This window comes from Oncorhynchus keta, chromosome 16, assembly GCF_023373465.1.
Source record: "Oncorhynchus keta strain PuntledgeMale-10-30-2019 chromosome 16, Oket_V2, whole genome shotgun sequence".
Taxonomy (NCBI): Eukaryota; Metazoa; Chordata; class Actinopteri; order Salmoniformes; family Salmonidae; genus Oncorhynchus; species Oncorhynchus keta.
This window is the reverse complement of record NC_068436.1, coordinates 11,743,025-11,770,645: the sequence shown is the minus strand read 5'-3', so window position 1 is coordinate 11,770,645 and position 27,621 is coordinate 11,743,025. Positions and strand designations below refer to the sequence as shown.

Genomic DNA, 27,621 nt, shown 5'->3' with positions numbered 1-27,621 from the left:
CCTTTAAGACCTACTAAACATGGATACCTTCACTCCCCTTTAAGACCTATTAAACATGGATACCTTCACTCCCCTTTAAGACCTATTAAACATGGATACCTTCACTCCCCTTTAAGACCTATTAAACATGGATACCTTCACTCCCCTTTAAGACCTATTAAACACGGATACCTTCACTCCCCTTTAAGACCTATGAAACACGGATACCTTCACTCCCCTTTAAGACCTATTAAACATGGATACTTTCACTCCCCTTTAAGACCTATTAAACACGGATACCTTCACTCCCCTTTAAGACCTATGAAACACGGATACCTTCACTCCCCTTTAAGACCTATTAAACATGAATATCTTCACCACCACCAATGCGGCAAACTGTTAAATATGCTGAAGTCATCTGTGCAAATGAGGGGATAAGACACACACATGTACGTTACATGTCACATATGTCTGATTCAAAGGATGTGATCCTCTGGTATACACTGCAATGATCCCAAAATGGCACCCTAATCCCTAGTGCACTATTTTTGACTAGAGCCCTAGTGAAAAGTACTGCACTGTATAGGGAATAGGGTGCCATTTCAGACGCACCTCGGTCTAGCCTTTCTGTGACATGGTGAATGTCATCTAAGCTGCTCTAGTCTATATCTGATCGAGGCTTGTTTCTCTTCTCACACTACCTTAAGGTCAGACTCTGGCTGTCTTTGATTGGCCCAAGGGCTTCATTCTATCTGCTCAGGAGGAGAAGTTCACCGGGGGTTGGTGAGAGTTTGCTGAACACGTTTTCATTTGGTACACTGTATCCACAAATGTAATATGCTATTTAAATGCCACGGGTAAAGGTTAGCCAGTATAGAGAGAGCATGCATAATGTTTCCCCAGGCCGGTGAATGTTTGTGATATGATATCAGGCACTCTTCTTCAAGCCAAGCTATCTGGTATAGTCGGGTATAGTACGGCCATTCTATTTGTGTGGATGGATGGAAACTGCCTTAGGTGATGTGTGTGTTTTGGACAGTCTTCAAACACACCTGCATTGCATAAATGGGTTCAGAAAGATATTTGCAAGAGCTATAACATCATCATCATTATGCAAGGTCCACTTTCTTATTTTGCTAATAATGTAAATCTATTTCCATTCCATGCACACTGCCAGAGGTGTGTATAAACGGAATCCTTGTAGGCATGTACATACCCACTGGGCAAAATCTGGTTGAATCAATGTTGTTTCCACATAATAAAATAAAAAAATGTGATGATGTTGAATCAACGTGGAAAACTGATTGGATTCACAAAAAGTCATCAACGTAAGTCATCAAAGTAAGTCATCAACGTAAGTCATCAACGTAAGTCATCAATGTAAGTCATCAACGTAAGTCATCAACGTAAGTCATCAACGTAAGTCATCAACGTAAGTCATCAAAGTAAGTCATCAACGTAAGTCATCAACGTAAGTCATCAACGTAAGTCATCAACGTAAGTCATCAATGTAAGTCATCAACGTAAGTCATCAACGTAAGTCATCAACGTAAGTCATCAACGTAAGTCATCAACGTAAGTCATCAACGTAAGTCATCAACGTAAGGGAATTGACTCCTTTTTCACCCAACTCTAAACCTAAATCCAATGACATGGTAACGTTTTTTGTTGATTTCACATTGAATTTAGGTAAATCAAAACTAGAATTCAGGTAAATCAAAACTAGAATTCAGGTAAATCAGAACTAGACGTTGAAATGACGTGTGCCCAGTGGGTATACAGGTATATACATAAACAGCTCTGACATAAATACATAAATAAAGAAATGGACTCGGGGTTTAATTATTAACAAGTACACAAGTGTATTTTATTTAACGCAAGCAAGTTTGTTCCTACAGTTTTAAAAAAAAGCCACTGTGTAAGCCATTGGCACATGTATGTACAAAACAGATGATGAAGAATCGTACAGCCTGCTACAAAGCTTTCTTAGTGAAAGTACAAAAGACTAATATGGGAGGAGAAAGCGGAAAGCATTGTCAGGTTAATACTGAAGAAGTGAATACGCAACATCAGAACAAGTAGTATCTGTTTTATAAGACAGAGCTTTCAAAAATGAATCTGACAAACCAAAGGAGGAAGGGAAACAAAATCATTCACGACAACCTAATAGGCTATTTGTTTACGTAGCATAATACTGTTAGCGTTAACTGTTAACCTAATAGGCTATTTGTTTACGTAGCATAATACTGTTAGCGTAGGAACCACAATGCTGCACATATAAGAAATCAGTTGACTCAGACAGTCCAAGCGTAAAAATTAGAAATGAAAATTATGAAGAGAGAGGATTTTTAAAAACGTTTTGAATCAGTTAAAAACTATTACCACTGAATGCATAACCATGCCACAAATAACACCTAGATTCACGGTTCTTTTTAACTAGATAATAGAAGTCATTTTTTTCTTGGTTAATAACCAAACGTTGCATGACTACAGTACAGAGATTCAGCTTCAAATCCAAACGCACGTAACACCAAGAAAGAGCTCACGATGGTTGAATAAGTGCACCAAGACATTTTTTTATCTTTTTTTAGTTAGCAACGGAATGATGAAACGCTGTACTGCAAAACTAGAGTAGTAGAAAGAGTTAAGACAAAGTTTGGTCCATACTCAAGAGTAATATAGTTTTAATTGTTTTATTGACATTTCATGTTTTTTAGTATAGCTTCACAGACAGTCAGGGTTTGGGTCAGTTTTTTTTCAATTCAGTAAATTCTGCAAAAAATGTCAGTTTATTTCCTGAATTGGCAGGACATAAATGGAATTGAACCCAACCCTGCAGACGGTTAAGTTATCTCTCAATGTGATATTCAACTGTTTCCACGTGTAGCAATACGGCCGTTTCAGGCCTAAAGCTTGTTCATCCGCTTGCCTTCTAGATTCTGTTACCATATTTATTTCACTGGAATCTCTGAAATGGACGTTCACAAGAATATCACCAAACTTTGACCAATGAAATGAATGACCTGAAATTGAAGTGTCTCACATAAATGTATATATTTATATACCGTAGATATATATACAGAGCAGAATACTGACCAAAAAAAACATCTCGTATTTTTTCTTCTGATAACTTGCATTTAAAAAGTTGAAGATTAAATCATATACAAATGAAACCTGTAAAATGTTATTTTGCATGTGAGTTATGGCTTGTGATGAATGAGAAAAGTGGTTTTCTACAGAGTTTCCCCCCACGGCGAGATCCTGAAAGGCCATTCTATCAGATGAATTTCTACGTCATGTCATTCCCACAAGCCTCTTCTTCTTCCTCCTTATACTACATATCATCATCATCATCATCATCTTCATCACTCTGCTGACTTGCCACTCAAACAACTGTTTTCTTTTCACAGTTTCAGAACACTATAATTATTGACAGACAACTTCAATGACTAGGCTACTAAACAAAGCCAGCATACGTTTCTGACAGGCCAAGCTACAGTTATAGCAATATGTAAAAAGTCACTTGAAGGAACTTTGTTTTGTTTGAGAATCCCTGGCACTCCCAACCAATAAAGAATTTTCTGGAAAAAAGATTCTGTACATAGTTTTTATACCGGCGATGCTTACTGTTTCGGAAGCTTATTATGCTGTAATTTACCTGTAAATGATACAAGTTTTGGTCACATTTTGGTCTTGTTAAGTGGATATGTTGAAATAAAAAATGATTTTAAAACCTATGTATGATTGGAGCTCCGTTGGATGACGAGTGTTTAGGAACGTATAAATATATATTACGCGTAAATGTGAATTAAAAAGCGATAAAAACTCAACAGCCCCCAGCCCGACCCCTCCTAAAACCAAACATAAATAAATGGAAGCACTATATCTCCACGTCGAGATAGAGAACAACACATGGTAAAAAGCAATGACACATTGTAAAAAGATGTGCTACTACTAATATACAAAATGCAAATGGGAAAAAGAAGAGGGGAAGAGGTAGAAGAGGAGAAAGAGGAGAAAGGGTAGGGTATGAGAAGAAGAAACGGAGGAGTAAAGAGGAGGAGAAATACAAAGGAAATCTCAATACAGGAAAGAAGGGTTGGTCCCGTAGGAACGACTTGTCTCGTCACACCCGTAAGCTTAGTGAAGTCGAAACCACCCACAACACGACACCACAAACCCCCCCTTACACTTGTGCCCTTACAAACATAAACACCAGACATTGAATAGCTTGTGTGGTTTCTGTGTGTGTTCTGCTGCGTGTGTGTCATGGACGTGTGTGTGTGTGTGTGTGTTGGAGAGGGAGGGAAGGATAGGGGGACGGGAGGGGTCATGTGCTTTAGGTGTAGGCATTGAGACGCTCTTTAGAGCGAGTGGAGTGGATGTCGTGGAGCTCCTGCTCCTCCTTGGACTTGATGTCCTCGTACTTCTGCATCCGACACGCGTCCTTCACGTAGGCCCAGTTAGCAGACAGTACCATTAGGTAGTGGACCTGTATTAGAGGGACACATGGGTTACAGGGATGTTAGTGGGAGGATTGTTAATGAATTAGGCTGAAACAGAGTTAGTTAGATGATTAGACAAAGCTGTAACCAAAAACCCAAAGCAGATTGTTTAGTGGCACTGTGCCTTCACTGGTTTCAAACCGAAAACAAACCAACCAAACTTTAAGGGATGGATTAGTTGATCAACCTTATTCTTTAGTGAGCTCTGTGTCTGTTACGGCTGTGTCAGCAGTTGTGCTAGTCAGGTGAACGGGGCGTGACAGGAGAGCCCGGTTATCAATATACCCATCGATAGCAACCAGAGGGGCTTGGTTATTATGATCAGTGGTGCCAGCAAAGCATATTTTAGTGAATAACAACAGAATCATGTGATGTGACCGATGACAGAGCTGGCGATGCTTTGGGGGCGACCCCTAAGCTCCGAGGTTCAGAGTTCAGTTCGGCCATGTTGATATCGAGGCGGTCGGCTCCTCTCAGCTCCTGACGGCGTACAGTGATGTCACTGAGACCACTGAGGTCAGGGGTAAAGGTGATGGGCCAACCGATAGGCCCCCGTCAGAAGCGGGTGCAGTATTTGCCCAGACTCTGAGACGTCAGGAGGACTTTGTTACGGATGAGGACCGTGGCAGCTGACGCCTGTTCCTCATCAGACCAGAGAGGAAGAGAAAAGGAGAGAAGCAGTTATTGGACTCTGGGTCGCGTTCGTTAGGCACCAAATGGAAGAAGAAGGACTGAAACAGGTGGCGACTGCGTTGAGCGCCCGACCCTGATGTGTTTCTGCAGTAACTCTTTTTTTCCACTAGGTGGCAGTGAGGTGTCAGTGATCAGCCAACCAGAGCATCTGCTGCAGAGGTTCTGAAGAAGTAGTTATGAGGTAATTAAATAAAGAAAAACACCTGCACTCCTCTGGTCCAGTGTATGACATTTATCTATTGATGGTATTGTGTTGTAATGATGATGTGAAGATTCACATGCCTAACAAATTCCCTAAGCTTGGGATAAATAGGTTATTACATTATTTTGTTATATAATGACATGACCCAAACTCATCATGAATAAACAGACTCACCAAGATAGATCCAAGTTGGAGATACAGACAGTACTTCCTTCATACAATCTCACAATGATCTAAGATAATTTATCACAGAAAATATTGGACGAGAAGATGGTGCATCAATATTGTCTATGCAAATTGATTTCTTACCCGTTTTCTAAACCTTAGCTCTCGGTGAGAACTAACACGAACACACTTAGGTGAGTCATCCCATTGTGTATTACCATAGACATCCACTGGGTGGCCAAAGAGTACACAGTTGGGCCACAGACACACACTTTGTGTTGTGAAGAGCCACTCCCGTCCAAATTGATTACCATTTCATTTACTCTTCTTGTCTTTTATAGTCCTCAGACAACGCAGCAACAATGACCTATTTTGTAGATTTAAAACATTACGTCATGGGTCTAAGGACCGGAAATGTATGACGTTATTTATATTTTGTGCTAACAGGAAGCTGTTATGGACATATCTAGTTGATGACAAACAAACCATAAGAAACTGGTGTCATTGATGTTTCGACAAAACATTTCTCTGTTATTTTCACTGTGAACATATGTTTTTGTTTAAAAAGGAACTAGATACCGAATAACAGCCTTCATTAAATGTGTATCCTTCCACCCTGGCTACAGACGCAGCAGTCTTCTCCAGTGAAGATGGTTGCTCCAGTCCTCACCATCACTTAGCTGCTCTCGCTCTCAACAAGCCCCTTTCTTCTTCCCCAGTTTCCATGGCAACTGCACCCTGTGCTTCTCCATCGCTAGGGTAACACCTCCCTCTAATCAACAGCTCTCACTCTCTCTCTCTCTCTCTCTCTCTCTCTCTCTCTCTCTCTCTCTCTCTTTCTCTCTCTCTCTCTCTCTCTCTCTCTCTCTCTCTCTCTCTCTCTCTCTCTCTCTCTCTCTCTCTCTCTCTCTCTCTCTCTGTTTTTTTCTCTCTCTCTCTCACTCTCACTCTCTGTCGCTATGTCTTACTCTGTGTGTGTCTCTCTCTCACTCAATCACTCAATGTCTCTGTCTGTCTGTCTATCACTCGATCACTCTGTCTCTGTTTTGCACTTTCTCGATCTGCCTCGCTCTTAACACTGGGAGGAGCTCTTTAAAAGGCAGCAGCCTAAAAAACAGTCCGTTTTTCCTCCCGATTACCAATCTCTTGAATCCCTAGCAGTATAACCTTTGGTATGTCCCCACTCAACAAGACAATCCTCTCCCACTGAGGTGTACCCTGCCTGCCTAGCTTTATGTGTTCAGACAGAGGGGAGGGAACAGAGTGGCGATGCTATCAACAGACATTTAAGGACCAATAGGCAGGTCACTCAACCCTCAGACATAAAGTAGAGCTGTCATTGTCTCACCATGGCGATGACTGCAGCCCCAGCCCCGGCCAGGGCACAGACGAACAAGTGGAACGTCATGTCCAGCTGAAAGACAATCAGACACAACACAGCTTTATTAGTCACCAGGAAATGAAGACAACTAACAACATCGGTGCTTGTCTTGTTGTTATTCAAAATGAGACACAAAGCATCGTACCAACTTGTCATGTCTGTGTTTACAATATTTCCAGGTCATGTTGAGATTAAAAAACTGAATGACAGAGTGGTTGCTTTGAGAGTGAGATAGGACAAGACGTATTAAGATTTGTCCCAGTGCAACATTAGCTCACTTTTTCAAAGGGAATTAAACGGAGGTAGGACAAAAGGATAAAGGAGGATAAAGGTTCGACAGAAAGACAGGCTAATCTTTAAGTTTTTTGTTCCCTTTCCACAAGAGTTTAAAGTTCAAACCCCATAGAAATCTGGTAGCGCCACTACACTCATCACACTCACACAAACCACCATTTAAAAAGACAGAGGAACCCGATAGCAGTGTTCCCAAACCTAGTCCTGGGGTCCCAAAGGGGAGCACGTGTTGTGTTTCTGGACCTAACACTGACACACCTAACTCAAATCAAAGGCTTGACGATGAGTTGATTGGTTGAATCAAGTGTGTGAGCGTTAGGGAAAAAAACAAAGAGTGCATTTTGTTCCCCAGAGACAGGATCGGGAAACACTTTCCTAAAGCATTTCTGATTTGAGAAAACTTATTCCAGCCCTATGGACAGACAGCCTTCAATGTGAGAGAGGAGCCTAACCCCTGAGGTGCGGCGATCACTAAAGTTCACAGCCAACAGAACCTCGCCTCCCCCCTTCATCGCTCCCCAGCCACACGCACACATCCTTACCTCGTTAGATTCACACATCTTAAAGAACTTCTCGGAGCCCGTGCACACCTTCCTCTCCTCCCCGATAGTTACCATGCCTGCGAGAAAACAACATTCAATTTCACATTTACATTTCAAGTGACTTAGCTTGGCAGGCGCTTCGATCCACAGAGACCTAACAACAGCTACTGCAGCGAGTTACAACAAACACTCATGTTAAAGGGACGTAAAATAGATCTCCTTCAGGAGCATTAAATAGCTGCAATGAAATGTAAAGAATACTGATTGAATTGTGTGCCCGCGATGTGAGAAGACTAAACGACACACTATTCAGTATGGTATGCTCTATAGGTCATCTTCTTGTCAGACATCTTACCCACATTCATGACAGAACACAAACAAACAAACAACTGGAAATAAACCACCAAAGCCCTGGTTAACCACTGCCAGTGTCAGTGACTGTGTACGTATACTGTGAATGGCCACCCGGGGACGCCCCTTACCAAACTGGCGCAGGTCCAGGCAGAGGTTGGCCCCCTCCACCACAGTGGTGTTCTGACAGATGGTCCAGATGTTGAAGTACATGAAGACGGGCAGCGAGGTGAAGGCTGTCACACCCAACCAGGCCAGGAAGAAGATATAGGTCAACATAATGAACTGCAGGAAGAAACGGAGGACACAAGAGGGAATGGTTCATCAGAGACAGAGGGAAAGTGAGAATGTTAGAGAAGAGCACAGAAGGAAATTAGGGAGGGGGATAAAGAGAGGGAAGAGAAGAGAGTGAGGAAGGAGGAGAAGGACGGGAAGGACGGTCCATTAGAAAGAGAGGAGGGAAAGAGAGAGAGGAAGGAGGAGAAGGACGAGAAGGACAGTCCATTAGGAAGAGAGGAGGGACGGGAAGAGAAGAGAGGAAGGAGGAGAAGGAAGAGGACAGTCCATTAGGAAGAGAGAAGGGAAAGAGAGAGAGGAAGGAGGAGAAGGAAGAGAAGGACAGTCCATTAGGAAGAGAGGAGGGAAAGAGAGAGAGGAAGGAGGAGAAGGAAGAGAAGGACAGTTCATTAGGAAGAGAGGAGGGAAAGAGAGAGAGGAAGGAGGAGAAGGAAGAGAAGGACAGTTCATTAGAAAGAGAGAGGGACGGGAAGAGATAGAGGAAGGAGAAGAAGGAAGAGAAGGACGGTCCATTAGGAAGAGAGGAGGGAAAGAGAGAGAGGAAGGAGAAGAAGGACGGTTAATAAGAAAGAGAGAGGGAGGGGAAGAAAGGGAGGATGGAGGAGAAGGAAGTGAGGGATAGGCCCATTAGAGAGAGAGAGAGAAGATGACAGTTATAAGTCAGTAGAAGGCTGACTGGCTCATCAGCTGTTATTAGCATTGGGCCATAATTCAAAGAAGTGACATCTTAAGCTGTAAATTCTCCATCACCAGATCTCTAATCCCTTCTCTCGGGTACTTCCTCCAGAAAGATGTGTCCTAATTGTCTACCCTAATACTTTTTATACCTATCCAACGCCTTCAGAAATAAAGGGAGCGGATAGGGCGCAGAGGATAGGGGTTGATTTAAGTGAGTTTCTTACCCAGGCGGAGACGCACCGTCCACAGGCGGTGATCTTGAAGTCTCCGTACAGGTCCCTGATGGCGCCGGTGGTGAAGAAGCCCTCCACCATCAGCAGGATGCCGTAGACGAAGAATGCCGCCGCCACGCCGTAGATGACATACTTCAAGATGTCAATCCTGCGGAGGAAGACAGAGAGACAGGAGCAGAGCGATGGGATCACTGAGATGGTGTGGCTAGCACACCAAGACTAGCGATTTCATTCCCAGGAACCATAGAATTAGGAATTAGAATACTCATGAAATATTTATTTAATAGGATCTCTATGAAAGGAACTTACAAAGATCCAATTTTGGAATCAAAACATTGCTAAACAATACAGGTGTGTGCATTGAGTGTGCAGACCATTTAGTACAGTACTTCACTATTACATGTTTTTTGGCCCAGCAGCCCCATTTGTAGTCCAAGTGCATTGGACTACAACTGATATTACTTCCAGCAGTGACAGACAGTATTCTGACTGTATACTGCAGTCAGTTTGCTTCCACAGTCATTCTGCATTTTTCCCTTGGACTAGTGGATAAGCTCTCATTTAGCCAATGACTGTGTGTTTAATTCTGTAGGGTTATGTATAAAAGCTCTAATGTCCCAGAAAGAACCTGGGTAGGAAAGTTAGGGTTAGCACCATACCTCCAGGTTAGGAAAAGATTTAGGAGATAGTATTAGACAAACACAATGGGTTGATTTCACAAGCTTTCCTCTGATAAAGATGATGTTATAGCGGTGTAAAGTGTATTTTTTTGTACCCTCAATCTGAAGTGAATTTCACACCTAGTACAGCACACACCACATATTAGTGGCCTCGAAAGTGTATAGAAAGCCCAGTTACATCAGTATAGAAAGCCCAGTTACATCAGTATAGAAAGCCCAGTTACACCAGTATAGAAAGCCCAGTTACATCAGTATAGAAAGCCCAGTTACATCAGTATAAAAAGCCCCGTTACATCAGTACAGAAAGCCCAGTTACATCATTATAGAAAGCCCATTTACATCAGTACAGAAAGCCCAGTTACATCATTATATAAAGCCCAGTTACATCAGTATAGAAAGCCCAGTTACATCAGTATAAAATGCCCAGTTACATCAGTATAAAATGCCCAGTTACATCAGTTAGGCCAGGTCTACTGCTCATGTCACAATCTCTCGCCATTTCCAACATCTAGTAGAAGCACACACACACTTGCATTCACTAGCACACACCCCCTCCCTCCCTCTCGGCAGGTGGAGTTCCGGTGAGCAGGTGCGCCCGGGACAACCCAGAGTGATTTCAGAGGGCTTAAATCCCCCAACGGCCCCGTGCCAAGACATCACGCAGACGTACAAACACATACACACACACACACACACACACACACACACACACACACACACACACACACACACACACACACACACACACACACAGGATATTGGAATCCACACAGGAGTGGAAAAATCGATCTCCGTCAGTGTGCTGCGTCAGGGAAAAATCTCCCTCCCTCCCACTCAGACACACATTCATGATCAAACACCTGCTAAATACACCTGTAGCTGTAGCTGCTCTTCCTGGGGTCCAGCAAAATGAAAGCAGTTTATACAATTGTAAAAACATTACAATACATTTACAGATTTCACAACACACTGTGTACCCTCAGGCCCCTACTCCACCACTACCACATATCTACAGTACAGAATCCATGTGTACGTGTGTGTATAGTGCGTATGCTATCGTGTGTGTGTGTGTGTGTGTGTGTGTGTGTGTGTGTGTGTGTGTGTGTGTGTGTGTGTGTGTGTGTGTGTGTGTGTGTGTGTGTGTGTGTGTGTGTGCGTGTGCGTGTGTCACGCCTTGGTCATTGTATTTTGTGTTTTCGTTATATATTTGGTTAGGCCAGGGTGTGACATGGATTTATGTTATTGTATTTTCGTATTGGGGTTTGTAGTATTTGGGATCGCGGCTGATTAGGGGTGTTGTATAGGCTTGGCTGCCTGAGGCGGTTCTCAATCAGAGTCAGGTGATTCTCGTTGTCTCTGATTGGGAACCGTATTTAGGTAGCCTGAGTTTCGCTTTGTATTTCGTGGGTGATTGTTCCTGTCTCTGTGTAGTTTCACCAGATAGGCTGTAATTAGGTTTCACGTTCCGTTTGTTGTTTTGTTTTGTATTGTTATTTCATGTATCGTCATTTCATTCATTAAAGACATGAGTAACAACCACGCTGCATTTCGGTCCGACTCTCTTTCCACAAACGAAGAACGCCGTTACAGAATCACCCACCACACACGGACCGAGCAGCGTGTTAACAGGCAGCGACAGCTTGATCAGCGAAGGGAGGACGTTATGGACAGCAGGGGCATGGAGTATACGACGTGGGAAGAAATAGACAGGTGGGCGGCCGACCCAGAGAGAGTGCAGGAGCCCGCCTGGGATTCGCTGGAGCAATGCGAAGAGGGCTATAGGCGAATGGAGTCGAAAAGAAAAACACGGCGGCGCAGAGCGAAAACCGAAATTAACCCCCAATAATTTATTGGGGGAGGGCTCAGAGAGAGAGTGGCTGAGTCAGGTAGGAGACCTGAGCCTACTTTCCCTGTTAATTGTGAGGAGCAGCAATATAAGGATTTCTGGTCTTGGGAGATGATATTAGACGGAAAAGGACCCTGGGCGCAGCCGGGAGAATATCGCCGTCCCAAGGAAGAAATAGAGGCGGCTAAAGCGGAGAGGCGCTGGTATGAGGAGGCAGCACGGCGACGCGGTTGGAAGCCCGAAAAGCAGCCCAAAAAAATTATTGGGGGGGGCTTAAAGGGAGTATGGCTATGCCAGGTAGGAGACCTGCGCAAACTCCCTGTGCTCACCGGTGGCCGGGCAGACACCGTGTTATGCTATGGAGCGCACAGTGTTTCCAGTGCGGGTGCATAGCCCGGTGCGGTTCATACCAGCCCTTCCTATTGGCCGGGCTAGAGTGGGCATCGAGCCAGGTAAGCATGGGCAGGCTCGGTGCTCAAGAGCTCCAGTGCGCCTGCACGGTCCGGTCTATCCAGAGCCACCTCCACACAACAATTCCTCCGGTAGCAGCTCCCCGCACCAGGCTTCCTGTGCGTGTCCTCGATCCTGTAGCACCAGTTCCAGCACCACGCACCAGGCCTTCTGTGCGCCTCGCTTGTTCAGCACAGCCAGAGCCTTCCTTCCCTCCTGCGCTGTTGGAGTCTCCCGCCTCTCCAGCGCTGTCGGAGCCTTTCTCCTCTCCTGTGCTACCGGAGTCTCCCGCCTGTTCAGCGCTATCAGAGCCTTCCTTCCCTCCTGCGCTGTCGGAGTCTCCCGCCTGTTCAGCGCTATCAGAGCCTTCCTCCTCTACAGCGCTGCCGGAGCCTCCTGCCTGTTCGGAGCAGCCTGAGCTGCCAGTCTGCAGGGAGCTGTCAGTCTGCAAGGTGCTGTCAGTCTGCATGAAGCAAACAGAGCTGTCAGTCTGCATGAAGCAGCCAGAGCTGTCAATCTGGAAAGAGCTGCCAGTCTGCAAGGAGCTGCCAGTCTGCAAGGAGCTGCCAGTCTGCAAGGAGCTGTCAGTCTGCAAGGAGCTGTCAGTCTGCAAGGAGCTGCCAGTCTGCAGGGTGCTGTCAGCCTGCATGGAGCAGTCAGAGCTGTCAGTCTGCATAAAGCAGCCAGAGCTGTCAGTCTGCATGAAGCAGCCAGAGCTGTCAGTCTGCATAAAGCAGTCAGAGCTGTCAGTCTGCATAAAGCAGTCAGAGCTGTCAGCCTGCATGGAGCAGCCAGAGCTGTCAGTCTGTATGAAGCAGTCAGAGCTGTCAGTCTGCATAAAGCAGTCAGAGCTGTCAGCCTGCATGGAGCAGTCAAAGCTGTCAGTCTGCATGAAGCAGCCAGAGCTGTCAGTCTGCAAAGAGCTGCCAGTCTGCAAGGAGCTGTCAGTCTGCAAGGAGCTGTCAGCCTGCATGGAGCTGCCAGAGCTGTCAGTCTGCAAGGAGCTGTCAGTCTGCATAGAGCATCTAGATCCACCAGTCAGCCATGATCTTCTAGATCTGCCAGTCAACCAGATTATTCCAGATCTGCCAGTCAACCAGTCTCTTCCAGATCTGCCAGTCAACCAGTCTCTTCCAGATCTGCCAGTCAAGCAGTCTCTTCCAGATCTGCCAGTCAACCAGTTTCTTCCAGATCTGCCAGTCAACCAGTCTCTTCCAGATCTGCTAGTCAACCAGAATCTTCCAGATCCGCCAGCCAGCCAGGATCTACCAGAGCCTACTACCTGCCTGAGCTTCATCTCAGTACTGGGCTTCCTCTCAGTACTGGGCTTCCTCTCAGTACTGGGCTTCCTCTCAGTACTGGGCTTCCCCTCAGTTCCGGGCTGTCCCTCAGTTCCGGGCTGCCCCTCAGTCCCGAGCTGTCCCTCAGTCCAGAGCTGCCCCTCAGTCACGAGCTGCTCCTCAGTTCTGTGGGGTTCTGGGTGAGGACTATTAGGCCATGGTCGGCGGCGAGGGTGGATTATCCCAGGACGCGAAGGGGAGGAACTAGGACATTAGTGGGGTCCACGCCCCGAGCCGGAACCGCCACCATGGACAGACGCCCACCCGGACCCTCCCTATGGTTTTGAGGTGCGTCCGGGAGTCCGCACCTTAGGGGGGTTCTGTCACGCCTTGGTCATTGTATTTTGTGTTTTCGTTATATATTTGGTTAGGCCAGGGTGTGACATGGATTTATGTTATTGTATTTTCGTATTGGGGTTTGTAGTATTTGGGATCGCGGCTGATTAGGGGTGTTGTATAGGCTTGGCTGCCTGAGGCGGTTCTCAATCAGAGTCAGGAGATTCTCGTTGTCTCTGATTGGGAACCGTATTTAGGTAGCCTGAGTTTCGCTTTGTATTTCGTGGGTGATTGTTCCTGTCTCTGTGCAGTTTCACCAGATAGGCTGTAATTAGGTTTCACGCTCCGTTTGTTGTTTTGTATTGTATTGTTATTTCATGTATCGTCATTTCATTCATTAAAGAACATGAGTAACAACCACGCTGCATTTCGGTCCGACTCTCTTTCCACAAACGAAGAACGCCGTTACAGTGTGTGTCTGTGTCTATGTTTGTGTTGCTTCACAGTCCCCTCTGTTCCATAAGGTGTATTTTATCTGTTTTTTTAAATCTAATTGTAGTCCTTGCGTCAGTTACTTGATGTGGAATAGAGTTCCATGTAGTCATGGCTCTATGTATTACTGTGCACCTCCCATAGTCTGTTCTGGATTTGGGGACTGTGAAGAGACCTCTGGTGGCATGTCTTGTGGGGTATGCAGGGGTGTCCGAGCTGTGTGACAGACCTTGGTGCATTCAACATCAATACCTCTTATAAATACAAGTAGTGATGTTGTCAATCTCTCTTCCACTTTCAGCCAGGAGAGATTGATATGCATGTTATTAATATTAGCCCTCTGTGTACAGCCAGGGGCCAGCTGTGCCCTGTTCTGAGCCAATTGCAATTTTCCTAAGTCCTTTTTTGTGGCACCTGAACACACGACTGAACAGTAGTCCAGGTGCGACAAAACTAGGGCCTGTAGGACCTGCCTTGTTGACAGTGTTGTTAAGAAGGCTTAGCAGCGCTTTATTATGGACAGACTTCTCCTCATCTTAGCTAATGTTGTATCAATATATTTTGACGGTTTACAATCCAGGGTTTTTTTTATTTATTTTATTTCACCTTTATTTAACCAGGTAGGCTAGTTGAGAACAAGTTCTCATTTGCAACTGCGACCTGGCCAAGATAAAGCATAGCAGTGTGAACAGACAACACAGAGTTACACATGGAGTAAACAATTAGCAAGTCAATAACACAGTAGAAAAAAATGGGCAGTCTATATACAATGTGTGCAAAAGGCATGAGGAGGTAGGCGAATAATACAATTTTGCAGATTAACACTGGAGTGATAAATGATCAGATGGGCATGTACAGGTAGAGATATTGGTGTGCAAAAGAGCAGAAAAGTAAATAAATAAAAACAGTATAAAAACAGTATGGGAATGAGGTAGGTGAAAAGGGTGAGCTATTTACCAATAGACTATGTACAGCTGCAGCGATCGGTTAGCTGCTCGGATAGCTGATGTTTGAAGTTGGTGAGGGAGATAAAAGTCTCCAACTTCAGCGATTTTTGCAATTCGTTCCAGTCACAGGCAGCAGAGTACTGGAACGAAAGGCGGCCAAATGAGGTGTTGGCTTTAGGGATGATCAGTGAGATACACCTGCTGGAGCGCGTGCTACGGATGGGTGTTGCCATCGTGACCAGTGAACTGAGATAAGGCGGAGCTTTACCTAGCATGGACTTGTAGATGACCTGGAGCCAGTGGGTCTGGCGACGAATATGTAGTGAGGGCCAGCCGACTAGAGCATACAAGTCGCAGTGGTGGGTGGTATAAGGTGCTTTAGTGACAAAACGGATGGCACTGTGATAGACTGCATCCAGTTTGCTGAGTAGAGTGTTGGAAGCCATTTTGTAGATGACATCGCCGAAGTCGAGGATCGGTAGGATAGTCAGTTTTACTAGGGTAAGCTTGGCAGCGTGGGTGAAGGAGGCTTTGTTGCGGAATAGAAAGCCGACTCTGGATTTGATTTTTGATTGGAGATGTTTGATGTGAGTCTGGAAGGAGAGTTTGCAGTCTAGCCAGACACCTAGGTACTTATAGATGTCCACATATTCAAGGTTGGGTTACTCCAAGCAGTTTAATCATCTCAACTTGCTCCATTCCCACATGATCTATTACAATATTTAGTTGAAGTTTAGGGTTTAGTGAATGATTTGTCCCAAATACAATGCTTTTAGTTTAAGAAATACTTAGAACTAACTTATTCCTTGCCACCCAGTCTGGCACTAACACTTAACAAAGAGTTGCAGTCATTTCAGTCACTGTATAGTGAGACTCACCCGTGCTTCAACAGTTCAGTACTGTTGTGTACTGTTATACTGTTATACTGTTATTCAGTACTGTTATACTGCTGTGTACTGTTATACTGTTATACTGTTATTCAGTACTGTTGTGTACTGTTATACTGTTATACTGTTATTCAGTACTGTTATACTGCTGTGTACTGTTATACTGTTATACTGTTATTCAGTACTGTTGTGTACTGTTATACTGTTATACTGTTATTCAGTACTGTTGTGTACTGTTATACTGTTATTCAGTACTGTTATACTGTTGTGTACTGTTATACTGTTATACTGTTATTCAGTACTGTTATACTGTTGTGTACTGTTATACTGTTATTCAGTACTGTTGTGTACTGTTATACTGTTATACTGTTATTCAGTACTGTTATACTGTTATACTGTTATACTGTTATTCAGTACTGTTATACTGTCATACTGTTATACTGTTATTCAGTACTGTTGTGTACTGTTATACTGTTATACTGTTATTCAGTACTGTTGTGTACTGTTATACTGTTATTCAGTACTGTTATACTGTTGTGTACTGTTATACTGTTATACTGTTATTCAGTACTGTTATACTGTTGTGTACTGTTATACTGTTATACTGTTATTCAGTACTGTTATACTGTTGTGTACTGTTATACTGTTATTCAGTACTGTTGTGTACTGTTATACTGTTATTCAGTACTGTTATACTGTTGTGTACTGTTATACTGTTATACTGTTATTCAGTACTGTTATACTGTTGTGTACTGTTATACTGTTATACTGTTATTCAGTACTGTTATACTGTTGTGTACTGTTATACTGTTATTCAGTACTGTTGTGTACTGTTATACTGTTATACTGTTATTCAGTACTGTTATACTGTTATTCAGTACTGTTATACTGTTATTCAGTACCGTTGTGTACTGTTATACTGTTATACTGTTATTCAGTACTGTTATACTGTTGTGTATTGAGATAAGGGAGGGGAAAGTAAGGATAGTTACACTTGATCACATTTGAAATACTCCTCTTGTTGGGCATACGTATAGATAGTGAGTAATAATGTAGGTGTAAGGGAGATTTGCCGACCTCAATCTCCACATACAAGACAGCTGTGTACCGTCAATGGTTTAACACTTCAGAAGAAAGAAAGAGAAGGAAATGTTCCGTTAAGTAACTGTGACTCACTTCCAGTAGAAATCACCAGGGACTGCTACATGGGACATGTACATTTTACTATCTAGGGAGACCGAGGATACGGCGTCTCGATAAGGTGTTAACTAGGTGTGCCAGTCATAGCACAGGTGAGATTGGAACCATTCCCTTTACAGGTACTGAAGCTTTCAAAATAGGGCACTTTTTTGTGTGTGTGAGGACACACAGACTGTTGTTTTAACCACACTAACAAGGCTAGTTCCTCCAGGGGTCGAAGCAGACAAGGAGTAGGAAGAAGTGAAGATTCCAAGGCAACTTCTCCTCATTGAGTTTCAACACATCTCCAGGCTGCATGTACTGTAGGTGTTTTGACAAACCAGACCATAAGTCATTTTGAAAAGGGCGGGGGGGGACACACACACTGTGACACCCCTCCCACGCAAACACACCCACACTCACATGGTTAAGACGTCCAGGGTTTCCACGGGAGCTCGGACCACCTCAAAGTAGTTCTGCAGGATGGTGGCGGTGCCAGAGAGGGCCTCGTGCCCGCAGCCGCAGAACAGCGCCACCCCAGCGTACAGAAGGATGGTGGCGAAGAGAGAGGCATACGGGAGGACGCCCAGGCATTTGACGCAGCACTCAAAGCATCCTGGACAGAGACAGAGAGGGAAGAGGAGAACGTTTAGACTAAAGACGGTGGTAGAACACATCTTAGATAGTCACAGGTGCTCTAGTCATGAAATACGGTTACATGTCTCACTCTATTCACGGCTCGACAGGAACTGAAATACGTTTGACACCAGAACCAAAGGAAATAAAAGCACTGTAACAGCGAGGGAATCGTTGATTCAGAATCAGAAGATCATTAAATCAGCGTTTTTCATTTAACCTTTTATTTTATGACATATATTTTACTACACCAAATCCCACCGCATCTAATTTAAAACGCACAGGGATCAAATGATATCCCATCTATCATCCGATAACAACAAACACTCTAACCACATTTCTCCAGTTGACCGAGAGCCAATAAATCGCCTGTTGCCATCTCGGGAAGGAAGTTTAATGTCACTCCAGCCAATCATAATCGCTCCTCGGACAGATTTATGGGTTTAATACAAAGAGAGCAAACAGTATTGATCTGTGGATTGCGGATTGCGGCCCTGCAAATGGAATCCCTCCCTTCACCCAGGCTAGAGCAGCTGCTGGATGTATGACTAGTCATAAACACGGTGAGTGAGTGAGTGAGTGAGTGAGTGAGTGAGTGAGTGAGTGAGTGAGTGAGTGAGTGAGTGAGTGAGTGAGTGTGAGAGCTACAAAACAGAACACTGATAGCAGGAAGGAGAAGACAGTGAGAGAGGGATAGAAGGAGCGGTGCAGTGTAATGGATAATACTGTGTCTATCTGACCGTCTCCGATGAAGGAAAAGCGTGTTTGTGATACTTGAGTGTAACGCTCCCATCTATCTTCAACTGGACTGGATAGGCGAGGTTAAGATATCGCTTATCAAACGAATCGGCAAACGTCCAATTGTAATATTGAACTCCTATTTTCCATAGCCTGGTCCCAGATCCATTCGTGCTCTTGTCAATGCCAACAACATTGCTGTTTGACATGACTGTGAATGAAAAGGAGTTGGCATGATAGCTCAAACAGACTGGCACTCAGGCTTTCCTTGTTGTATTACTTATGTGCAGTAGGTGACTACAGCACAAATCCCAGTTCTGTTCAGCTTCTACTGTACATTGGTGCCTCTGGACTTGCTTTAGTTAGAACACTTGGAAGGCATTTCAACTGCAGGGTCCCAGTTGTGTTGTGAATGAATAGCCCTCACACCTACGCTACACCTTGACATCACCTGAAAGCACTCCTGTCTATTTCTGTTATACCCATCTCTGCATACACAGGATGCTCTGGAGACCATCACTGCTGCAGCCTGGAGAACGTGCGTAACCGTGTGTGTGTGTGTGTGTGTGTGTGTGTGTGCGTGTGCGTGTGTGTTAGTCAGTTGATGTCAGGTGGTATTGAGTCTACCGTTAGCACAGGGCCAGATTTCAGCCAATAGGAAATCAGACTTAGTTCAGAATCCTCTGTACTTCTCTTTCACTGTCAGTCCTGCTTATTATCCCCTTTAAGGCACAAAGGCATGTGTGTGTGTATGCGCGAGCGCATGTGTGTGTGTGTATGTGTCTGTGCAGTCAGGCGAGAGACAGGAAAGACCGTCAACACACTCCCTATGTCTTCAGCATGCCAAGACTGACACAGGGAGAGAAGAAACTGACAAAATAATCTGAATCTATACTGTTTCATATCACCATCATCCCATCAGGCCATGTGTTATACTGATTTTCCTGTATATTCTTGATGAATAAATATTGGTGAATAAATTACAGTGATAATAGTAAGCAAAGGATATATGATCATTTTACGGTACCCTCCTCTTTGTGCATTGAGGGAAGATTACTGTATCGTGCAGGGGTATGCAGCAAGATAAAACCAATCTCTGTGTCAAAAAAGTACAGCGTCACCTGTTTCTATTTGCCCAAATCCTAGTCATATTAGTAACTTTGATTAACAGTACAGGGTCACCTGTTTCTAATTGCCCCAATCCTAGTCATATTAGTAACATTGGATCCTTGGTGTTGGACTGAATCGGCATGCCTATATACGGTCACTAGTGAATGTCTACACACCCCTTGCAGTCTTCAACATTTTCTCTCTGTGTGTGTGTGTGTGTGTGTGTGTGTGTGTGTGTGTGTGTGTGTGTGTGTGTGTGTGTGTGTGTGTGTGTGTGTGTGTGTGTGTGTGTGTGTGTGTGTGTGTGTGTGTGTGTGTGTGTGTGTGTGTGTGTGTGTGAGAGAGAGAGAGAGGGAGGGAGTGTGTGTGTGTTCCTGTGGCAGACTAGACGCAATGGGGTATTGATTTCTGAGCCCAGTCCATCAGAGCACAATATGGGCAGTGGGCACCTTCATTAATCTACAAACACACCTGATAAGTCAAACGATGGAGTCATAAGTATCTGTATGACGGCAGCTGATCAATCATTTACAGAGCTGATAGGTCATGTGGGTGAGGACTTGGGGAATGATTCAAGCTGTATAACTTGGATTAACAGACCAGGGTATTTTCCCATTCCAAGTGATACTGGGTTGATCACATTTCTTGAAAAATCGTACAGCATTTACTAGAGTCAGCTGTAAATACTATAGCTATAACTTCACTATTTCCACTATTTCATCTTGTTAATTCTATAACTGGTGCAAGGAATTGCAAAGATGACACGACTGCACCTCCACTTCTTTCACTGAAGTACGCCTTTCCGTCTTGCTCCAATGCCCAGCTCAGAATACTAACACGAACTGTGCTCTCTCAGTTGAGAAACATTCGAAAGAGTCCATGGATATTCATTGGAAACGGTCGGCCGGATGCCCCCAGGACTGAATCTGGGAAAGCCATTGTCAGCACAAAGTGGGAACGAGCAGCACAGTTCACTTTCTTTTCCAGGAAAAAAAATCCTTCATTCTACTAGCTGATGTGAGTGGGGTGTGTGTGTGTGTGTGTGTGTGTGTGTGTGTGTGTGTGTGTGTGTGTGTGTGTGTGTGTGTGCGTGCGTGCGTGCGTGCGTGCGTGCGTGCGTGTGTGTGTGTGTGTGTTTGTGTGTGTGTGTTTGTGTGTGTGCGCACAGTACGCCCGAACACAGCGAAGGCCTGAAAACGGAATAAGACAATGTTTGTTTTCCGTTACCCTCAGCCCAGCAGGGACATGACTAAATAGGGTGGTGGCAGGTTGTAATTACATTGCCATCCTCTATACAATATGTCAGGCTAGAGGCTGTGAGGAGGATGTGTCTGTAGCCATGCCCTCCTCTATACAATATGTCAGGCTAGACGCTGTGAGGAGGATGTGTCTGTAGCCATGCCATCCTCTATACAATATGTCAGGCTAGACGCTGTGAGGAGGATGTGTCTGTAGCCATGCCTCCTCTATACAATATGTCAGGCTAGACGCTGTGAGGAGGATGTGTCTGTAGCCATGCCCTCCTCTATACAATATGTCAGGCTAGACGCTGTGAGGAGGATGTGTCTGTAGCCATGCCATCCTCTATACAATATGTCAGGCTAGACGCTGTGAGGAGGATGTGTCTGTAGCCATGCCCTCCTCTATACAATATGTCAGGCTAGACGCTGTGAGGAGGATGTGTCTGTAGCCATGCCATCCTCTATACAATATGTCAGGCTAGACGCTGTGAGGAGGATGTGTCTGTAGCCATGCCATCCTCTATACAATATGTCAGGCTAGATGCTGTGAGGAGGATGTGTCTGTAGCCATGCCATCCTCTTCTTCTGCCATGCTGTTACCCACTGTGGGGGAGTGTAGTAGTTGTCTGTATGGCAACATGCCTATGGGGGATACGGCAGGTAGCCTAGTGGTTAGAGCGTTGGGCCAGTAAACGGAAGGTAAAAATCTGTTGTTCTGCCCCTGAGCAAGGCAGTTAACCCACTGTTCCCCGGGCGCCGACGACGTGGATGTTGATTAAGTCACCCCACCACACCTCTCTGTTTCAGAGGGGTTGGGTTAAATGCGGAAGACACATTTCAATTGAATACATTCAGTTGAACAACTGACTAGGTATCTCCCTTTCCCTTTCCCTGCATATATGCACACTCACATGTACACGGACACAGGCCTGCAGATCAGATAGGCACGGACACAGGCCTGCAGATAGGCGCGGACACAGGCCTGCAGATAGGCGCGGACACAGGCCTGCAGATAGGCACGGACACAGACCGGCAGATAGGCACGGACACAGACCGGCAGATAGGCACGGACACAGGCCGGCAGATAGGCACGGACACAGACCGGCAGATAGGCACGGACACAGGCCGGCAGATAGGCACGGACACAGACCGGCAGATAGGCACGGACACAGGCCGGCAGATAGGCACGGACACAGGCCGGCAGATAGGCACGGACACAGGCCGGCAGATAGGCACGGACACAGACCGGCAGATAGGCACGGACACAGACCGGCAGATAGGCACGGACACAGACCGGCAGATAGGCACGGACACAGACCTGCAGATAGGCACGGACACAGACCTGCAGATAGGCACGGACACAGGCCGGCAGATAGGCACGGACACAGACCGGCAGATAGGCACGGACACAGGCCGGCAGATAGGCACGGACACAGGCCTGCAGATAGGCACGGACACAGGCCGGCAGATAGGCACGGACACAGGCCGGCAGATAGGCACGGACACAGGCCTGCAGATAGGCACGGACACAGGCCGGCAGATAGGCACGGACACAGACCGGCAGATAGGCACGGACACAGGCCGGCAGATAGGCACGGACACAGGCCGGCAGATAGGCACGGACACAGACCTGCAGATAGACACGGACACAGACCGGCAGATAGGCACGGACACAGACCTGCAGATAGGCACGGACACAGGCCTGCAGATAGGCACGGACACAGGCCGGCAGATAGGCGCGGACACAGGCCTGCAGATAGGCACGGACACAGACCTGCAGATACACAGACCTGGATAGGCACGGACACACACAGATAGGCACAACCGGCAGATAGCCACGGACACAGCCAGGGTAACACTCCAACACAGACATCATTTACAGATAGCCAGGGGAACACTCCAACACTCAGACATCATTTACAGATAGCCAGGGGAACACTCCAACACTCAGACATCATTTACAGATAGCCAGGGAACACTCCAACACTCAGACATCATTTACAGATAGCCAGGGGAACACTCCAACACTCAGACATCATTTTACAGATAGATAGCCAGGGAACACTCCAACACTCAGACATAATTTACAGATAGCCAGGGAACACTCCAACACTCAGACATCATTTACAGATAGCCAGGGGCACACTCCAACACTCAGACATCATTTACAGATAGCCAGGGGCACACTCCAACACTCAGACATCATTTACAGATAGCCAGGGAACACTCCAACACTCAGACATAATTTACAGATAGCCAGGGGCACACTCCAACACTCAGACATCATTTACAGATAGCCAGGGGAACACTCCAACACTCAGACATCATTTACAGATAGCCAGGGGCACACTCTAACACTCAGACATCATTTACAGATAGCCAGGGAACACTCCAACACTCAGACATCATTTACAGATAGCCAGGGGCACACTCCAACACTCAGACATCATTTACAGATAGCCAGGGGAACACTCCAACACTCAGACATAATTTACAGATAGCCAGGGGCACACTCAACACTCAGACATCATTTACAGATAGCCAGGGGAACACTCCAACACTCAGACATCATTTACAGATAGCCAGGGGCACACTCCAACACTCAGACATCATTTACAGATAGCCAGGGGAACACTCCAACACTCAGACATCATTTACAGATTTCCAACACTCAGACATCATTTACAGATAGCCAGGGGGGGAACACTCCAACACTCAGACATCATTTACAGATAGCCAGGGAACACTCCAACACTCAGACATCATTTACAGATAGCCAGGGGAACACTCCAACACTCAGACATCATTTACAGATAGCCAGGGGGAGACACTCCAACACTCAGACATCATTTACAGATAGCCAGGGCACACTCCAACACTCAGACATCATTTACAGATAGCCAGGGAACACTCCAACACTGAGACATCATTTACAGATAGCCAGGGCACACTCCAACACTCAGACATCATTTACAGATAGCCAGGGGAACATCACTGAGACAGATAGCCAGGGAACATTCCAACACTCAGACATCATTTACAGATAGCCAGGGGAACACTCCAACACTGAGACATCATTTACAGATAGCCAGGGGAACATTCCAACACTCAGACATCATTTACAGATAGCCAGGGGAACACTCCAACACTCAGACATCATTTACAAATGAAGCATTTGTGTTTATTGAGTTTGCCAAATCAGAGGCAGTAGGGGTGACCAGGGATGTTCCTTGATAAGTGCGTGAATTGGACCATTGTCCTGTCCTGCTAAGCATTCCAAATGTAACGAGTACTTTTTTATTTTCCTAGGCAAGTCAGTTAAGAACAAATTCTTATTTTCAATGACGGCCTAGGAACAGTGGGTTAACTGTCTGTTCAGGGCAGAACTAGTCCAACACTCTAACCACTAGGCTACCCTGCCGCCCCATCACCATTTCCCTGGGTGTCAGGGAAAATGTACGGAGTAAAAAGTACATTATTTTCTTTAGGAATATAGTGAAGTAAAAGTTGTCCAAAATATAAATAGTAAAGTACAGAACGCCCCCAAAAAAGACTTAAGTAGTACTTTAAAGTATTTTGTACTTAAGTACTTTACACAACTGGCACCAGCCCACACCCACCCAACCCTCCCTCCCTCACTCCCTCCCTCCACACACGCCCAATAGGATGTCATCAGAGATGATCGAACACCCTACTGACTGCCTGGTTCAGACCCCTCTGTTCAAATACACGTACAACAATGTCCAACACTCAACACAGTTGCCTGATGAACAACCAGCAAGGGGAGCACAGCAAGGGCTGTGTTGGATCATCATTCTTAGCGATACGTCATAGATGCCCACAGGCATGTCAGGAAAAAGATAATTTCGCCAACAGAGAGAGAACTATTGGCGGTGTGTGTATGTTTGAGATCTGGGAAGGAACATATTGTCTTATTGATCTAGTATATTCAGGATTAGGATAAACCCATGTATTCATCTAGTCTAATCTATGCTAGGATACAGAATTGATAGATAGCTGACATTTGATTGATAACTAAGCAATAATTACTTTCCAAGTGGATAACACACCACACATCATCTCTACAACTAATGGCACCTGATATGGGATCCATCTGATCCATGACAGTCCTCTAAGGATTCTAATAATAACACAGATCCATGATCTATCTCTCTATGTCCACCCTATGAACATGAATAGTGCTACATAGATGATTAATAACTGTATGTAAGGCCCAGTAAACGAACAGACACAGAGTAGTCAGTGGGCAAAAACTGGTTGAAACAATGTTGTTTCCACGCCATTTCAACAAAGAAATTCAATGTGATGACATTGAATCACAGTGGAAAACGGATTGAATTGTCTTTGTTTTCACCTAAATGTTTCGTAGATTTCACTTTCAGTTCATGTTAGTCAAAAACTCAACCAAATATTAAATCAAAATGATAAATGACGTCTGTGCCCAGTGGGATGTCCTGTTGATCGATGAGGTAACAGTAGATGAATGGCCTCTTAAAGGTATCTTAAAGGGGATGCGAGTCTCTTAATGGGGAGGCTAGGGGAAATTTACTGTAGTGCTGTGCTGGTCTTAAGTGGTTGTTTTTTCATCTAGATGGATGGTGGCACATGCACACAAACACTCACATTGAATGGTGATGGATAGAAATGCTCGCTTGGCTCAATAGTTCTCTGTCAGCACTATCAACTCCATTTCCCAGGGGGCTTTGGCTTGGATGCCTAATCACCCAGTGAGGGCCTCGTCTGTCTATCTGGTCTGCTCAGCCTTCTACACTACTTATTAAAATGGTAATCTCTTCTCGCCTCCTCCCTGTGCCCTGCGGAGGAAAAGTTCCCTTTACTTAAAATAAGACGTTTTAAAGGCAACCCCCGCTTATGAATTATAATCAAGAAAGCCTAATTCTTGTTTAAAATCCTGGACGGGTGTTTAAGACAGGCTATTTATATAGGGTTAGATACCATGTCTGGTTATGAAGCTTGATAGCCAGGAACAATACCCCACAATTCCCTGTTTCATACTCTCCAGGACACAGATTAAGCCGAGACTAGATACTCTCCATTGAGTTTGCTGTTCAGTCCAAGACTAGGCTTAATCTGTGTCTGGGAAACCAAAGACTCCAGCCACCCTAGTCATAGACTGTTCTCTCTGCTACCGCACGGCAAGTGGTACCGGAGCACCAAGTCTAAGACCTAGAGGCTTCTAAACAGCTTCTACCCACAAGCCATAAGACTCCTGAACAGCTAATCAAATGACTATTTGCACCCCCTCCCCTTACTTAAGGGCTTGTAAGTAAGCATTTCACTATAAGGTCTACCTACCACTGTTGTATTCGGTGTGTGTGACAAATAAAATGGGATTTGATTTGAAACCAGCCCTTACAGAAATACTGAGCAGAATGGATTTTAGCCTAGGCTACAGCTCAAGTGCTAATGACATAGAAGTCGCTAATACAAAAGAGCATAGGCTGTGGCATAAGCATTGACTGGCTTTGTACACTATTATCCCCTGCAGGTGCATAGGCCTCTTCCAGAATGGCTGTCATTACGAAGCAGCCGCTCAGACATTTAACAAACGTTAAAGTGAGGCAATAAAAAGAGAGACAGAGGGGAGATATGGCATCAGTCGGAATGTTATTAATTGATTTTAAAAGCTGTGTGATTTTCCATTCCAGCTGGCACATTGACCCACCTCTGTGCCCACTCCTTTGAAGGGTATTACAGATTTAGAGTTGGGGGTTCTGCCCGCCCTGCTCTTACTGTCAATCATTTACCTCATTGGGAATGCAGCCAATCAGCTCATACTACTATTGTCAGCATTGACCTTACTTGGAATGCAGCCAATCAGGTCATACTACTAACAGTCAGTAATCGACCTGAGTGAGATCACAGCCAATCAGCTCATACTACTAACAGTCACTCATCGACTTCAGTGGGATAATAGCCAATCAGCTCATACTACTAACAGTCACTCATCGACCTCATTACGAATGCAGCCAATCAGTCATTGACTTTGACAGATGTGAAAGAGAGCTGTTCAGACACTCATAGAGATAGACAAACAACACAGAGACACATTCATTTCACTATAAACCACTTATTATCCTAAAATATTCTTCCATTTTGAATGCCTGCCTTCTGATTGGTGAACTTCCTTACACAATTATAGTCTATATACTTGTCAATCCCCCAAATGATTTCTGTTTGGCTTCTCTGTCTGTTCAGGCTCTTTGTTTTAGCTCATCCAACTGTTAAATGAGCCAATTCAGTTGACCACTGATTCCATCTTGTGTTTGCATACATAGTCTTCGATATAGGCTGTGCAGCCTTGGGCATAGGGGGACATGTCGATGTCCATTTCTGCACTGACGACTTCATTTATGCAAAGCCTGGCATTTGAGCTCTGACGCACAAGGCAGAGAGCATGGGTTTACACATGGTCGCGCTTTTGAACACAAACAAAG

At 45.0% G+C, this 27,621-nt stretch overlaps 1 protein-coding gene across 3 annotated transcripts in view; it reads right to left on the bottom strand.

The window, feature by feature from the left end:
* Positions 1 to 1,816: 1,816 nt before the first annotated feature.
* The window catches only part of LOC118395494 (neuronal membrane glycoprotein M6-a-like), a 94,789-nt gene continuing 68,984 nt past the window's right edge, over positions 1,817 to 27,621 (bottom strand). For 2 of the 3 annotated variants that reach the window (XM_052464682.1, XM_052464681.1), the window contains exons 2-7: positions 17,841 to 18,033; positions 9,312 to 9,468; positions 8,244 to 8,397; positions 7,762 to 7,838; positions 6,893 to 6,958; positions 1,817 to 4,471 (exon numbers count right to left, since the gene is read on the bottom strand). In XM_052464682.1, coding sequence (XP_052320642.1) covers positions 4,319 to 4,471; positions 6,893 to 6,958; positions 7,762 to 7,838; positions 8,244 to 8,397; positions 9,312 to 9,468; positions 17,841 to 18,033 — 800 coding nt within the window. In that variant the 3' untranslated portion in view covers positions 1,817 to 4,318. The other variant, XM_052464683.1, reaches the window with a different exon arrangement.